Genomic DNA, 15671 nt, shown 5'->3' with positions numbered 1-15671 from the left:
TCCACAATTATCCTATACATGCACTGCTTTTGGATGAAGGTGGTTAAAAAGTTGGGTATAAGGCGCAACCTGGGAACACAGAAGAGTACACAACTTTGTATTCGCTTAATGTCCCCGTTTATTGTATAACCAGGATATATACAACACGTTTCGAGGCTACCAAGCCTCTTCCTCAGTGGCGGCATAGCCCTCCGACGTCATGCCTGCATACCCATCAAGGCCAAACTGCAATTGCCCATTATAATTTAGGATCCCTTGTAAGAATGCTTCTAATACAGGGTTATTACAAATGATCTCCCCGACGTGAAGCCATCACAAGTCCTGTCTAATGACACTCAGATACATAGATTTAATATCAATGGAAACAGAAACTCAAAAATGTTCATTTATCAAACCTAACAGTTTGACAGTCTTTGTTGTCCATAGTAGCCAATCACGGCGCAGCTTTCACTTCACGATCCCGCAACCCAGCTGCAGGCCGGGTCTTCCGAGCACAACTCCGGACCCTCCAACTTAGGGTGGTTTTTCCACAGGCGAGAAAATTGCTGGATTTTCGCCTGATGCGATAGTTACTAAAGATTATGATTTACAATGATGTCCTTCCCATCTGCAATGTTTTTACTGATGCGATGTTGAGAACACAAAAAATCGTGGCATACTCTGTCTGGATTCGGCTTGTGGGCCTTGAGTTTGGCACATGTGCTCTAATGGAAACCAACGGTTTCATGGAATCTTTTGAGTTTAGTGATGAAGCCGTTTCCACCTTTCGGGCAACGTTAAATGTAACTTTAGAAACTGGGGAAACTAGTGGCACAAATTGGAGCCATTTTCCAATGAGAGCAGCGAGACAAAAACCATCTGCCACATATTAAAGGGTTTCCCAAACACAACCCCCCCCCCCCCCCCAAATCCCATTATAAGGGATAGGCTACAGGGGTTATATTTGCTACGTTTAGGGTTTCTCTTAGAAAAGACAAGAGGTAACTTCTTTATGGGGGGGGATGTTCTATCTCCCTCTGTAAAGGTACGGCAGGATAAAATTGGATGGACTTGTGCAATTTGCCAAACTCCATGAATAATGTGTACAGTTCATTTGGTACAGTATAGCATTTGACATCTACAATTGCAGAAATTGATGGGCCCTATTCCCAATTCAGTTTCTAGCTTTCCTTCAACTGTTCTCGTATTTTTGACAGCAAGAGTAGTCTTCACCGCTGGTCTTAGGCTGTGTTTAGACTGAACAATAATTGCTTAGAAATTCCTTTAAACGAGCGGAACTGACCGGGAAAACGTTCGGCTTAAACGCAGCCAACGATCAAGGAGGATCGTGAGGCTCTCGCTCGTCATTTGAGTTTCAGCCGCCATAAATATCAGCAGCGGATTGTGCACTTTAAACACTGAAGAATCAGTTAATTGAAAATTGTGGAGTCTAAAAAGGCCGGCCGAGCGTGGACGTGTGGGCGATGACGTCACCAGCTCGTTCGCTTGGGCAAACGAGAATCGTGAGATTCTCGTCCAGTGTAAAAAGACCATTACTGTTTAAAAAAAAAAAAAGCCCCAGTATCGCTGCCCCATGACTACTTCACAACTGCAATGTCTAAACAAGTCAACAGAAAAATGTATGTATCAGAAGAGGATTCAACGCAATGAACCCAAATGCAGACTAACCTTCCACTAGCCTTTAGGTAACTGTATAAAGGTAAGATGACAACTAAAACGGTTTCTGATTGGCCGCTCAGCCGTAAATCCAGGAGAAAAGCATGACAAGCGGTCAAAACTTTGGAATTAAACGTATGAAGTATATGAAAACATGAGAAAGGTAGCAACTTCACAGCAGAAACTGGCCGATACAAATCAGTCAACTGAAGACAACATGTATGGTAGGTGCCCACGCGGAGGGGAGAAATCTGCCGCAAATCTGACAGTAAATTTGCTGAAAAATCTGCACGTGTAACACCTAGATACCACTCCGGGTTTTACCCCCTTACATGGAAAGGGAAGACAATTGAAAAAACACAGCTGAAAGTGATTGCTGAAGATTTAAAAAACTTGCATCAGAAAACTTCAGCAGAGTTGGTCAAAACGTCATCGACCCGGCTCTTACTGCAATCCTTGCGGACTTTCTATGCATACAACCACACTGACAATTTGCAGCATTTTCACCATGTGCGCGCTCGCCCTTAATAACAGAACAAATCATCTAAGGAGTCATCACACATACTGGTTTCTTTCCATTTTCATAATGTTCCAGATTTTTTTTTAATTCCCTATTGCTGCGGTTTGGCCAAACGCACAGAAAAAAATGGAACAAGACCCGCAAATATGAACGAGTCCTTATAACCAGAGGAAAATTACAAATGCAGTTTGAGTAAGGGTCACTTAATCCTGAGCAATCATAATTATTGGCCGGTGTGAATGATGGAGAAGATGCTTACGTGATACCATAAAAAAGCCTGCTCTAGGCTCATAGCGCCATTTACATACAGCTAAGAAGAGCGCAGAACTCGTAACAACAGTCACTAGACAACTCTGATATTTCCCAATCCAACAGGGAGGAACACACTGATCAAAACGCCCACCGGATACACAACCAGACTTTTGTCCCCTTCGACGCAATTTCAAAAAAACGGTGATTAATGCACGACTTGAGGCCCGTTTAGGCTGCAAATGGAGTTACGACACTGATAAAATGACTAATTTCTTTCATACGAAAGTCAAAAATGATCCAAGAGTGAAAAATAAGAAATGATCATGATTCATTTATCCAGAAAGTCACTTCGACGACCTTAGAAATGGAGAAATGAGAAACGTACGAGGCATAGCAGACAATAAACCCCCTGAAAAGGGGAATGTGATCAAACCGAACCAATAAGACCAAGCCGTTTCCAGTAAGATTGAGCACTTCAGGCTGAAAGATGACGTAACTACATGATAACCCCGTCCGCTAACAAGATCTAATGGGGGTTGATATCTTGACATATTTGAGAACAACCGTTGTATATGGTTTAACGGATTACTCACCTTGCTCTTGTGCCGATGATGGAGGCGGTGGCGGTTCATCGGGTGGACTAGGCGCAGGTGCAGGCGGAGCGGAAGGAGTAGCAGCAGCAGGGGCCGAGGTCGTCGTGGCAGCAGCGGCGGCGGCAGCATTAGCAGCTTCATTAGCCATTGATCTAGTTATCCTCCCCTTACGCCGGCCTTGGCTGTTTGCGGTTTTACGTCCCTTCGGAGTGGATTGTTCCCTTTCTTCATTGTCTTCTGTTACAATTTCCATTTTGTCTTTGGCATTTTCCCTAAAATTATAAATGAATCAAGTAAATTAGTCAGATCCACCCGATTCAGCGGGAATTTCCAAAGTTTTATTTATTTTTTGCATAAAAAGTTATACATACAATCTTGAATAAAAAGTCATAAATATCTAAAAATTTACTTTTTGTATCAATTCCTCACGGTGGCAAAGATCTCTGCTCCGTTCTAGCAGAGCAGCAGGTCTCTGATCACTATACTGTGTTCACCATATAAACTGGACAGATTGTTATCTACTAGATGTAAAAAATGAGGAATTGAGAAAAAAAGATGGAAAATAACATAACTCTGCAATACACAGTGAGTTATGCAGCATTTTACTGCAGTGGAGCCGCCAGTGACCAGGCCTATCGCCACACATGGCAGCGAAATGGTACTGTGCATGACAGTGGATCTCACGTACGCCGTCATGCGTCGTCCATCTGACTTGTTTTTTTGAGTTACATTTCCCGCAACAATAGGTATAGACAACACCCATACGCAATGTAATTGTGTGTGGGTGGTGTTGATTATGTGCCTATGAAGAACAAAGGGCTCCCTCGAAAAAAACAGAATATGCTGTGTTTTTTGCGCTCGCATATTACGCAATTCCTAGACGCTAATGTCAGCTGAATTGTGTAATGCAATGTAAAGGATTGCCTGCGAATTACCTTGTATCACTCGAGCGCAACATGCGGTAATCTTACGCCAGTGTGAGCCCAACCAAAGTGTTGTCTAATCAAACCATGAATACCCCATACATAAATCACCGCTCATTCACACACAAGAAAATGAAAACAAACTCTTGTTTAGTCCAGAATTTGCACTTTTGTTTTTTTCTGTTTTTGTTTAACATATGAACAGAAAAAAAAAAAAAGTTGACTGCAAGTTGTCCGTGGGGTAGGGAATAACTTTCAGATCAGTGGGGGTCTGATTCTTGGGACCCCCAGCAAAGCTGGGAACATCAATCTGGTACATACTGAAGTGAGGACAGCGGCAATCAGACATATGCACTACTGCTCTATTCATTTCAATGGGACCTTCAAAATTTACCTGAGCCCTTCAACTCCGCTATCTCCCATTTTTAGAATTAGTGGCAAACCCAGCAGTTAGACCGCCACCAATCTGAATAGTTACCCCTGATCTGGCAGATAGGGGATATTCACTATCAATCCTTGCTCAAACAAGCACAAAACGTATCAGGAAAGACCAAAAGGTATCATTACACATCATTATCACGCAATCACTTGAAACCGGTTTTCGCTAGTATTCGTACCTTGTACACACAGCCAGTGGCAGGGCAAAGAGCGAGAAATCGCTCAGTAGTAACTAGTCGCTTTGTTTCAGCTCACTGAAATGAAGAGAGACTAGCAGGCAACTTCTTACTCCGTGTAAACAGGAGTTCAATCTTCGAACGACTGCCTGTTCACAGTAAAAGGAGGCGGGCGGCTGGAAGAGTTCTCTGACTCGCTCCCCCTCCAGTTACTGAATGACTATCGCTTCTGTGTGAAAGCATAGGAGTGATAGTCGTTGCGAACTTCTCCGCATACAGGTACTTTAAGACTTGTTTTACACTTCTTTTACATTGTGACGGAGGGTTCCACTAGGTTTCTGCTCCTTTTTGGCTAGAATAGTGCAGCATACAGCATTATTCATGTTAGTATGTGACAAAAACCTCAACAGATTCTATTAAAAGTTAATGGGGTTTATCAGATACTACTCAGGGTTCCGTTCTAAATGGCATACAGCACAATGCCAGGCCTTCCCCTACTAATAGAACCCCCAGTATAAGGCCGGCTGCACACGGCCGTGATGGGCTCAGCAAGCGGAATTCCGCAGCGGAGCCAGTCACGGCGCACCCCAGAGATCCCATACTTACCTCCGGATCCGCCGCCCGACGTCCCGCATGATGCTTTGGCGCGCATGCGTAATAGAGCACGTGACGCGCCAGCCGTGTCATATGACACGCCCACAGCGTCACATGACGCGCCGGCCGCGTCGTATGACGCGGCTGGCGGTAGGCGGGAAAGCGGTTTTATGCCATCTTCTGCTGTGCTACAGCGGAAGATAGCGTGACGGACAACTTCCATTGACTGCAATGGAAGCCGTCCGCGCGTACACCCGCGGCAAATAGAACATGCCGCAGGTGAAGACGGGAGAATTCACAGTGCGGAATTCTGCACTGTGAGCATTGTGCTATTAGGTTCAAAAGAACCTAATAACTGTGGGGCAACGCTGCGGATTTCCGCCGCGTAATACGCGTCGGAAATTCGCCCGTGTGCAGCCACCCTAAATGTGTACAGAGCATTAGAGTGCCATGCTAAAGCAACTGCAGGAGATAGAATTGGGTTATAGAAAATGAAGAAAGTATCATGTTGACCACCAGCAACGATACAGACTGCAACACCAGAGCAAAGTGAAGAACAGGTAGCCAAGAAGGAACAAAGCAAGTAGAGGAATACGATACTCACTTAAACTCCTCCTTCTCTTCTTTCTCCTCCTCTTCCCTTCGTTCCTCTTCTTTTTTCTCATTTTTTTCAGATTTCTCCTCTTCTAGTTTTTCAGTTTCCTTTTCTTCTTGGGAAGGGCGTGCAATCTGTTGCTATAAAACAAGACAGAAAATGGCGCATGAAAAAAATCGCAGTCAAGCAACATGATTATGTCAACCTTAAAGAGAAGCGGTCCGGTACTTTATGATGTGCTCACTGGGGGCACAGCTCCCAACTTCTGAGCAACACAGGGACAATTGTGGCGCACCACTGCCCTTTGACATTAAGCCATGCCATCTGTATCCCATCATAGTGCCCTTCACTTACCCCCTGACAGTAACAGTGACCGAATTTCGGACTGCCCCACCATGATTTTGGTGCGTATTACATGCACAATGCATGGGCAGCTAATATGCGGTGAATGGAGTCAATGGACTCTCATTGAGACATTCACATTAGCGTGTAAATACGGTGTGTAGATACACACTTGAAAAGGATCACAGCATGCTCTATTTCTCCACATACCACGCAGCGTGAGCCATATTCTTTTCTACGAGCAGCATATGCAACGCTGTCCATACGCAATACATTGTGTACAGGCAACAGTACATACGCAAGCCCAATGACTGCGGGTCTCCTGACCTAAATACCAAGCATCATAGGCGCTACAGAAACAAGCTGTAAGTTCATAAAAACCACTGCACATTATCCTATAAGTGACAGAACCCTGAAATCAGCATGTCTGTCACTATAATGTGCTGCGCTCAATGAGAGCATCATCAAGTACATGACAAGTTCCCTTTAAAAAGGTATGATCACACGTGATGTAAAGGCTGGGCTGCTTGGCCTGAAATTAAATTCTTCATCTTTTTTTCCCAATCTTTTCTCAATTTTTAATTTCGATCTTACATTTTTTTGTTAAGCTAAAAATACTATTTCTTTTTTGTCCGTTTTTTTTAACATAAGGGAGTGGTCTGCACAGCAATTCCTTAGGACAATAGGACAATTCTGATCATCAGTACCTAGCAACTAATTGTTGTGCATGGAGTAGAAACTTTCGTCACCTGCCCATGGAGGATGGGGCTCGCCCATTTGCTGCAGATTTCACCCCTCCAATTGAATTCAAACTGAAGGTGTGAAAACTGCTGCAGATTTGCATCAAAATCCATGACAAAGTCTGCAGCAAATAAGCGACATGTAAATGCACCTTTATAAGGTCCCCATTCATACAGAGGACGTCCAAACCTGCGAATTTCGGCAGGACCCGTGGTTTGTCGCACATAAGGCTTCCAAACTTTCCCCTTTCAGACTGAACCGGGAAAAGAAGAATTGAGCATGTCGAATTTCAATGTCCAATCCTTTTGTTCCCCGCTGTTGAGCTGCAGCTTTCTACGCTGTCCACAAGGTAAACGACCGCTTGGCCGAACTGAGGGTTCATGTACATAGGGTAGAATGGAGAAAAAACGGTCAGCTTTTCATCCCACAGCTGTTGCAGGTGTAAGGACACCTTTACTGGAAAGCAACTTAAAGGGGCTTTCACACCTGCTCTGGGGATTCCGCTTTCCTGCTCCATTCGGGGAGCAGGAAAGGGGAATCCCTGCAGCCGAACAGTTCCGTCTCTGGAGGGAACTGAACATCGCCGGGCAGACCCTATTGATTATAATGGGGTCTGCTCACTGTCTGCTCCGCTTTTAGTATTTTCAGCCAGGAGGTTCCAACACAGAAGTGAAACCACCCTAAGACTAACAAAAGGTTGGATACCTCAGGTTAGCGCGTAGGATGGAAGAAACACCCCTTATCAGAAAGTGGTTTCTCTACTTGCCAGCAGGTGGCAGCAGTACTACTACAAACTACCTCTAAAAAAAATTAGGCAATATTCACAGATCATCATGCAAGGACAAGGGGGGGGGGGGGGGGGGGGGCGATAAAATAAATTCTGTTACTGCAACAGTCAAATCTCCACAACCTACACGGAGACTTGTGAACGTCTACAGAAGCCGGATAACGTAGCATCAAAGTTCCTTAAAATATATAGCATGTTAATTATAGTCGTAGGACATAAAGTAGCGTATAGTAGATGAAAAGCCTGAAGGAATCTAGAGGGGGAATAGGCATTCAAATGAAAATCCCTAGTCTATTATGGAGCATTTCCTAGAAAAACGCTCATTCCCCGGAAGTGAAACGTGATATTCATCCCCAAACAAGTATGTGGTGATGCAAGATGCAGCTAGTCCAAAAAAGCAATCAGTTAAATATAATCCACTGAGTGGAGAGAATAAATGGCTCTTATACAGAAACGGCCTCTGCCAAGGAATGGCCATACCTTGAATGACTGCCTATTAGTTAGCCGGCCCCAGTCAACTAAAAAGGACTTACTGAATATACCCCATCGCCGGCAACCAATCCTATCCGGTCACCGCTACATCCCACAACTTTTCGTAGTGGGTGCTCCTCTACATAAGTGTCACTCATCTGTAAATCTGTCCGTACGATAGCGCAGCACTAAAAGGGTTAAAGCTATTATAATACCGTCACTGCGATTCAACATGTGACCCCGCCTGAAGCGCTGATCTAGAAAACTAACTCATACACCAGGTATGAAACGCATTAAGGCGGATTAGACCCGCGACCTCCTTTGTTACACCCGCTTCCGTAGACACAACTCTGGCAGCTGCTTAGTACAGCCGATCAGAGCGTGCCGAACTGGACACGCAGGTTTCAGGCACAAACCAAAATGCTCTGTCCGTAAATCCTACTGCAAAAAAAAAAAAAAAAGTGATTGGCGTAATGGCCTTGAGCTGCGCACGCACCTGCACGTTCATCTGTTCCTTTGCGGGAGGTTGATATTTGGCCTGGGATGAATCTCGGAGGGATGATCAGGAGGGGGCACAAGAGCCGCGGAGGCATCGCTGTACGCTGTACAAAAGTTGCCTGACCCGGCAGCATGTTTATTCCAGGAAATTGTGTCATGCTGCCACTTAAGCTGCCTACAGAAGAGTTAACCATCTCACATGCGAGCGACTAATCTCGCAAGGGTTACTCAAGGTAATCCTGACTGTACTCCGCTTGATTGGCTGCAACAGCGGCGGAACAAGTTTCTGTTTAGTCAGATCACAGCTCGCTGCCACCTGTTACACGCACAAAAAAATGATATATATAAAAAGGTGACGAGTTCACGCCGTCTTCTACGGGCCGGGCGGCCGGCTTCCATGGCAGCGAAGCTTTAGTTCTAATCCCATCTGCTACAATGTCTTCTTGAATTCACTAAATTGTTACAGAAAGGGGGAACGGTTGGAAAGGTTTAAATAGCTTCTCCAGGGCTAGAATCCTGACGACGCATCCGCATGGTGGGTCATTAATATCTCGTTAGCGTGACGGTGACGTTGAGGTAAGCGATGCGACTTCTCTTCGCCATGTGCCAAACAAGGTTTTCAAATTTTTCTTTATTTGGCAATATGAGCAACCGAGAATGGAAAAATGCGTTTCGGGCAAAACCCCTTTATGGGTGGAGGGTGCAGTAGTCAGCACAGGAGAAAGTACGAATTTCAAAGTCACCACATGGGTTCGGGATTCAGAAACGTCCTTACTAGAGATGAGCGAGCGTACTCGGAAAAGCACTACTCACTCGAGTAATTTGCTTTATCTGAGTATCGCTGTGCTCGTCCCTGAAGATTCGGGTGCCGGCACGGAGCGGGGAGCTGCAGGGGAGAGCGGGGAGCTGCAGGGGAGAGCGGGGAGCTGCAGGGGAGATCTTTCTCTCCTTCTCTCCCGCTCGCTCTGCCCTGCTCCCCGCTGCGACTCACCTGTCAGCCGCAGCGGCACCCGAATCTTCAGGGACGAGCACAGCAATACTCGGATAAAGCACATTACTCAAGCGAGTAGTGCTTTTCCGAGTACGCTCGCTCATCTCTAGTCCTTACCCCATTCAAGGCAGATGTTACACAAGTGTCTTACCATACAGGGAAACAGCAACAACATAATGATTTAGGACCAAGCCCAATTGTACAAATCAGGACTTAGAGGAGGAACAAGGAGGTTTCAAGACAAGACAACTCCAGACCTAATTAGCTGCACAAGAAAACCACGGAAACCGTTAAATCACACATCAAATCTGGGTAAACCGTGGCGGCGCCCGATCCTCACATCCATACTATTATTATTAGTGCAAGCATTAGCACTGCTCAACCGCTGAAGCTATTTTGATGAATTTTGGTAAGGCGATAGCTGGCATCATGAGCACGGACGTAGACGACGGTTTATCTTGGTGATGCACAGACGCACATCAGCTCCGCTATGCGGCGAGGTGGAGGGAAAGGGAATGCACTTCATGAGCTAGGCCTCCTCAAACGGGCAGACACGTGAGAACAGACGTCGTTGCCGCACGTACGTGATTATTAAGCTAGCAGGGATACCCAGCGTTGCCCGGGATTAAAACTAAAACAAAAGACACATTAACATGGACTGAGATTTTAAAAGAAAATCTGTGTTGCCCATAGCAACCAACCACAGCGCAGCTTTCAGGTTACCTCAGCAGTGTAATATATAGCAACCAATCACAGCGCAGCTTTCATTTTACCTCAGCAGTATAATATATAGCAACCAATCACAGCGCAGCTTTCATTTTACCTCAGCAGTATAATATATAGCAACCAATCACAGCGCAGCTTTCATGTTACCTCAGCAGTATAATATATAGCAACCAATCACAGCACAGCTTTCAGGTTACCTCAGCAGTGTAACAAAAGCAACCAATCACAGCGCAGCTTTTATTTTACCTCAGCAGTATAATATATAGCAACCAATCACAGCGCAGCTTTCATTTTACCTCAGCAGTATAATATATAGCAACCAATCACAGCGCAGCTTTCATGTTACCTCAGCAGTATAATATATAGCAACCAATCACAGCACAGCTTTCAGGTTACCTCAGCAGTGTAACAAAAGCAACCAATCACAGCGCAGCTTTTATTTTACCTCAGCAGTGTAACAAAAAGCAACCAAAGCGCAGCTTTCATTTTACCTCAGCAGTATAATATATAACAACCAATCAAAGCGCAGCTTTTATTTTACCTTAGCAGTAGAATATATAGCACCCAATCACAGTGCAGCTTTCATTTTACCTCAGCAGTATAATATATAGCAACCAATCACAGCGCAGCTTTCATTTTACCTCAGCAGTATAATATATAGCAACCAATCACAGCGCAGCCTTTATTTTACCTCAGCAGTATAATATATAACAACCAATCACAGCGTAGCTTTCATTTTACCTCAGCAGTATAATATATAGCAACCAATCACAGTGCAGCTTTCATTTTACCTCAGCAGTATAATATATAGCAACCAATCACAGCGCAGCTTTCATTTTACCTCAGCAGTATAATATATAACAACCAATCACAGCGTAGCTTTCATTTTACCTCAGCAGTATAATATATAGCAACCAATCACAGTGCAGCTTTCATTTTACCTCAGCAGTAGAATATATAGCAACCAATCACAGTGCAGCTTTCATTTTACCTCAGCAGTATAATATATAGCAACCAATCACAGCGTAGCTTTCATTTTACCTCAGCAGTATAATATATAGCAACCAATCACAGCGCAGCTTTCATTTTACCTCAGCAGTATAAGAAATGGTTTTTTTTGATAATTGTATTTCCTATCCATTCTTCGGTCTCTTAATATGTTGTACATGTCAGATCTAGCGTGTATCTCTATCAGAGCCCAAGAATGCATCAACAAGGTGAAAGACAAGCTGCTCTTAGAGAGGTAGAGACCCCGGAGCAGTGTCAGGCCCGTCGGACTTTAGATTACGCGTCTCTTAGGCCTCATGTCCACGGGGAAAATCAGATCCGCTGCAGATTCTCCATGGAGAATCTGCAGCGGGTCCCTCCTGCCCCGCGGACATGAGCGCTGAAAATAGCAATTTAAAAGCATTTACCTATCCGTAGCGGGCGGGGACGCTCTGCTCTTCCTCACGGCCGGATCTTCATTTTCGGCCGGCGGATGAATTCCTCACGCCGGCGGCACGTCGTCGACGTGCCGCGCGCATGCGCCGGGCACATCCGCCGAGCCGAAGCAAGGGAGATGCGGCCGTGAGGAAGAGAAGACCTTCAGCGCCCACTCCGGGTGAGTAATTCTTTTAAATTCCTATTTTTGGTCTCCCGCGGATCCGGACGGCTTCCACAGGCTTCAATAGAAGCCCGCGGGAGCCATCCCCGCAGGAGACCCGCATGAAAATGGAGCATGGTCCAGATTTTTTCATGCTCCATTTTTTTTTAAATCTCTTTTATTGACCATCCGCGGGTATTTATCTACCCGCGGGTGGTCAATGCATCCCTATGGGGTGCGTATCCGCGCGCGGGAGATCCGCTGCGGATTTTAAATCTCATTTTGCCCGTGGACATGAGCCCTTAGAGCCGCAGAGACACAGGTGCAATCTCCGGTGCGCTGAACCCTACATGCTGACCGTCACGTGTCTCTTGAGCTACAGACACATTGGAGCGATCTTAGGGCCGACGGGCCCTACATGCTGACCACCACGCTCTACATGCTGACCGCCACGCGCTACATGCTGACCGTCACGTGTCTCTTGAGCTACAGACACATTGGAGCGATCTCAGGGCCGACAGGCCCTACATGCTGACCATCACGTGTCTCTTGAGCTACAGACACATTGGAGCGATCTCAGGGCCGACAGGCCCTACATGCTGACCATCACGTGTCTCTCAGAGCTAGAGACACATTGGAGCGATCTCAGGGCCGACGGGCCCTACATGCTGATCGCCACGCGTCTCTCAGAGCTATACAGCAAAACACAGAATTGATAAATACAAACTCTATGCGGATGAAGTCGCGGGTAACAAGCTCGTTATGTAATACATATGTTTACTCTCTAAAGGATGGCCTACGACTCCACTGTGTGTTCTTCATTTTTCTTAGCACTGTAGTATCCATAGATGGGAAATGACCATTACGTACTTATTACGCCTATAGGTGCACTTGCTACAAGGCATGATTATCTTCAAAGCCTACGCTTGGCGCTCCTGAGGTTTGCATGGAATAGGGCTATAGACTACGCTCTTCCATAGGATACACCGTGAGGTATAGCATGCAGTATACTTAGAAAGAAGGAGAGCCTACATGCCTATACAGCGAGACATCGCAGGCTTATGTCAGAGGTAAATGATGGCAGACACTGACAAGAATGCAAGCGCTAAACGTGATACAAATAAAACCAGAGTATAGACCAGGTCTGACGATTTGATTCATTTACTTATAGTAGGCGAATATACATAATATTAATACTTTGTGACCCGCGTGACACTGCTGTAAGACGTTTGTCCTAATTACACAGCGGATAGGCAACATGGAGGCCGAAGACCGCTAGTCTGCTCACATGATAATACACACAATGGTACAGAGTGAAAACGTACCTGGTTTCGGCCTCTCCTCTTGCCATAGTTTCTTCGCACGAGAGCTTTAAAGTTTTCATTTTTCTTCGTTAAATAATAGTAGAGCACACAATCCGCGACATTCTGGAAAAGAAACGCGGAAAATAAACGGTGAGACAGATGTCAACACGAGCTAAAATAGTACTGCGACAGCAGCCATATAATATAACAGTGCTGTGGCTGATGATTTTTGTGCTTTATTATGGAATAAGGGAGTGTACTAACTCCATATATAGGCAGCGTTCGCACGAGCGTATATCGCAGCATGCGGACTGTGAGATATATGTATGCAGCCCTCAGTCAATGCAAAATAACGTTGCATACGGGACGCCCATCGCCATGTACTATATCTTGGCGTGCATAATACGCGCCTAGATAAAACATGCTGTGATTTTTCTTACGTGCGCAATTCGTGTGAGTGGCAACGTGGCCACCTACGCGATACTGGTACAGTGCATTACCCACACACGTAATAGTCAATTACCTGAGACAGCCCATATGCTATATCCCTACTTCACAACACAGATTGTGTCAGAATCCAATCTGCTTAGATCGTCCGTTTAGTACTCATAAGATTTCGAGGAGCCCCATACAGATGTACGGGACAGAAATCCCTGCAGCATATGTTCCTGCGGGTGTACTCCCTGCGGCTGACGGAGGGCACATAACCGGTCTGATCCTGCACTCATTACAAGTAACACAAAGCGTCCGCTATGGAGGGCAATTCATCGTTCTGCTTAGCCAATTGGTTGAAGCGTTACGCATGCAAAATCCATAGCACTTAAAGGGGTTGTGCGATCATGAAATTCAGATTTATTCTGGCTGCAAACACTTTATTAAAGGAGTTGTTTGTTTTTTTTTTACATCTTTCCTGTACCCAAACATAATAAAACATAAGTATTTATTGTGTTTGGGCACAGGGAGGAGAAGAGTTAAAATTCTGTGCGTGTGTGTATATATATAATTTTTCCCCCATCTCCGACAACCCCCTTTATTTATGCCATTTGCACCTAGAAAGTTATGGATGGTGCCTCTTATTCGTGTCACTTGCTTTGTTATCCTACACCTCCCCTTTCTGTCGGCCAGGCATAAGCAGTCGAGACTTGTTTTCAAGTCACCCAACAAGACGACTCTTAGACCACACATGCGATGTTGAAACTATATCCCTCTTGCAGCTGTTTTAGAGCTCTATGCACAGACCGTCCCTCTTTTGGACAGATACACTTCTGCAGCAGTAGGGTAACCAATACAATGGGCACATACCTTTCTTTCCAGACAAGCAGCAATGAGTCCAAAGTTTTTAGGATGTTGAACAAATCTACCGAAAGAAAAGAAAACACATTAACAACAATAGCATGGGAGAAACATAAGTCGCCAGCAGTGTATTCTTCACAAATGTCAAAGTTAAAGAGGCATTTCCAGCTGGGACTGTTATGGCAGATCCACAGAATAGGCCATGGAAGTCCGGTAGGTTCAGGTCCCAAAAGCAGCATCAGCTCTTATCTTATCGGGTTTGGATCCCCAACACATCTGTCTGCATGCGGTGTCCAAGGACGGGGGGGGGGGGGGGGGGGGGGGGGGCAATGCATATTGTCCACTGAGGTCTTTAATAGAGGTCACTGTTCTACACTGCTTGCATAATTCCCATTGACTTCCATGGGAGTTACATAAACCGCATAGTCTAGCTACGCTCAGCCGTTTCCATTCTTCTGGCCACCTTGTTTTATGCACCTCTTTAAATCACCATACTTCAGCCCAAAAAATAATATATCATTGCTACCACTACATGAGATAAGAAAATAAAATGGATAAAAAGGCTTAAGGACCATTTACATTCTATATATATGTATATATATTATATATTTATTTTAATTTTTAATTTTTATTTTATTTTATTTTGCAGTCACTTTCATGCAGCGCAGACTCCTGCCTGATGCTTATCAGACACCATCTTCATGCTGAGATTTCTTCCCTGCTTCCTCATTGACTATTCTGTGCCATCAATCCCATGATGCACAAGAACATGAAATGAGCAGCTACAGACAGTACCATCTCTGCCTGCTTGGTGGATACCGATGATCACTATTCTATATATAGATCAGCCTCCCGACTACTTATGGTTTGTAGCTTAATGGTCACCCTCTTCATTATAACTGTGTGACAGGAGCTCTCACACATCAACACGGCGCAGGGCTGCGATTTGAAACACGGCGCTTTGCCGCGATCTCACTTCTGCTTTCGGCCTCAGCATGTTTTAGCGCACCTTATCATTGTGATGGGTGATGAGGTGCGCTAATGGAAAATAGCGGGGCTGGAAAGCGCTGCAATCGAACGCATGTCTGTGAGATCCCATTGATCTGAATGGGAGCGCCATTCCGCGATTAACACAGCGTTCAAAATGCTTGTGTGGTTGAATGCATCACACAGGAACTATGGAGAA

The 15671-nt window shown here is 45.1% G+C and overlaps 1 protein-coding gene across 8 annotated transcripts in view; it reads right to left on the bottom strand.

The window, feature by feature from the left end:
• Positions 1–15671, bottom strand: part of NCOR1 (nuclear receptor corepressor 1) — a 139753-nt gene that overhangs the window by 49611 nt on the left and 74471 nt on the right. For 7 of the 8 annotated variants that reach the window (XM_066599517.1, XM_066599514.1, XM_066599512.1 and 4 more), the window contains exons 13-16: positions 14495–14549; positions 13214–13315; positions 5757–5887; positions 3022–3293 (exon numbers count right to left, since the gene is read on the bottom strand). In XM_066599517.1, coding sequence (XP_066455614.1) covers positions 3022–3293; positions 5757–5887; positions 13214–13315; positions 14495–14549 — 560 coding nt within the window. Of the gene's footprint in view, positions 1–3021; positions 3294–5756; positions 5888–8584; positions 8681–13213; positions 13316–14494; positions 14550–15671 lie in introns of those variants that run through there. The other variant, XM_066599518.1, reaches the window with a different exon arrangement.

Source organism: Eleutherodactylus coqui, chromosome 4 (genome assembly GCF_035609145.1).
Source record: "Eleutherodactylus coqui strain aEleCoq1 chromosome 4, aEleCoq1.hap1, whole genome shotgun sequence".
NCBI classification, from domain to species: domain Eukaryota; kingdom Metazoa; phylum Chordata; class Amphibia; order Anura; family Eleutherodactylidae; genus Eleutherodactylus; species Eleutherodactylus coqui.
This window is presented reverse-complemented; position numbering and strand designations above follow the sequence as displayed.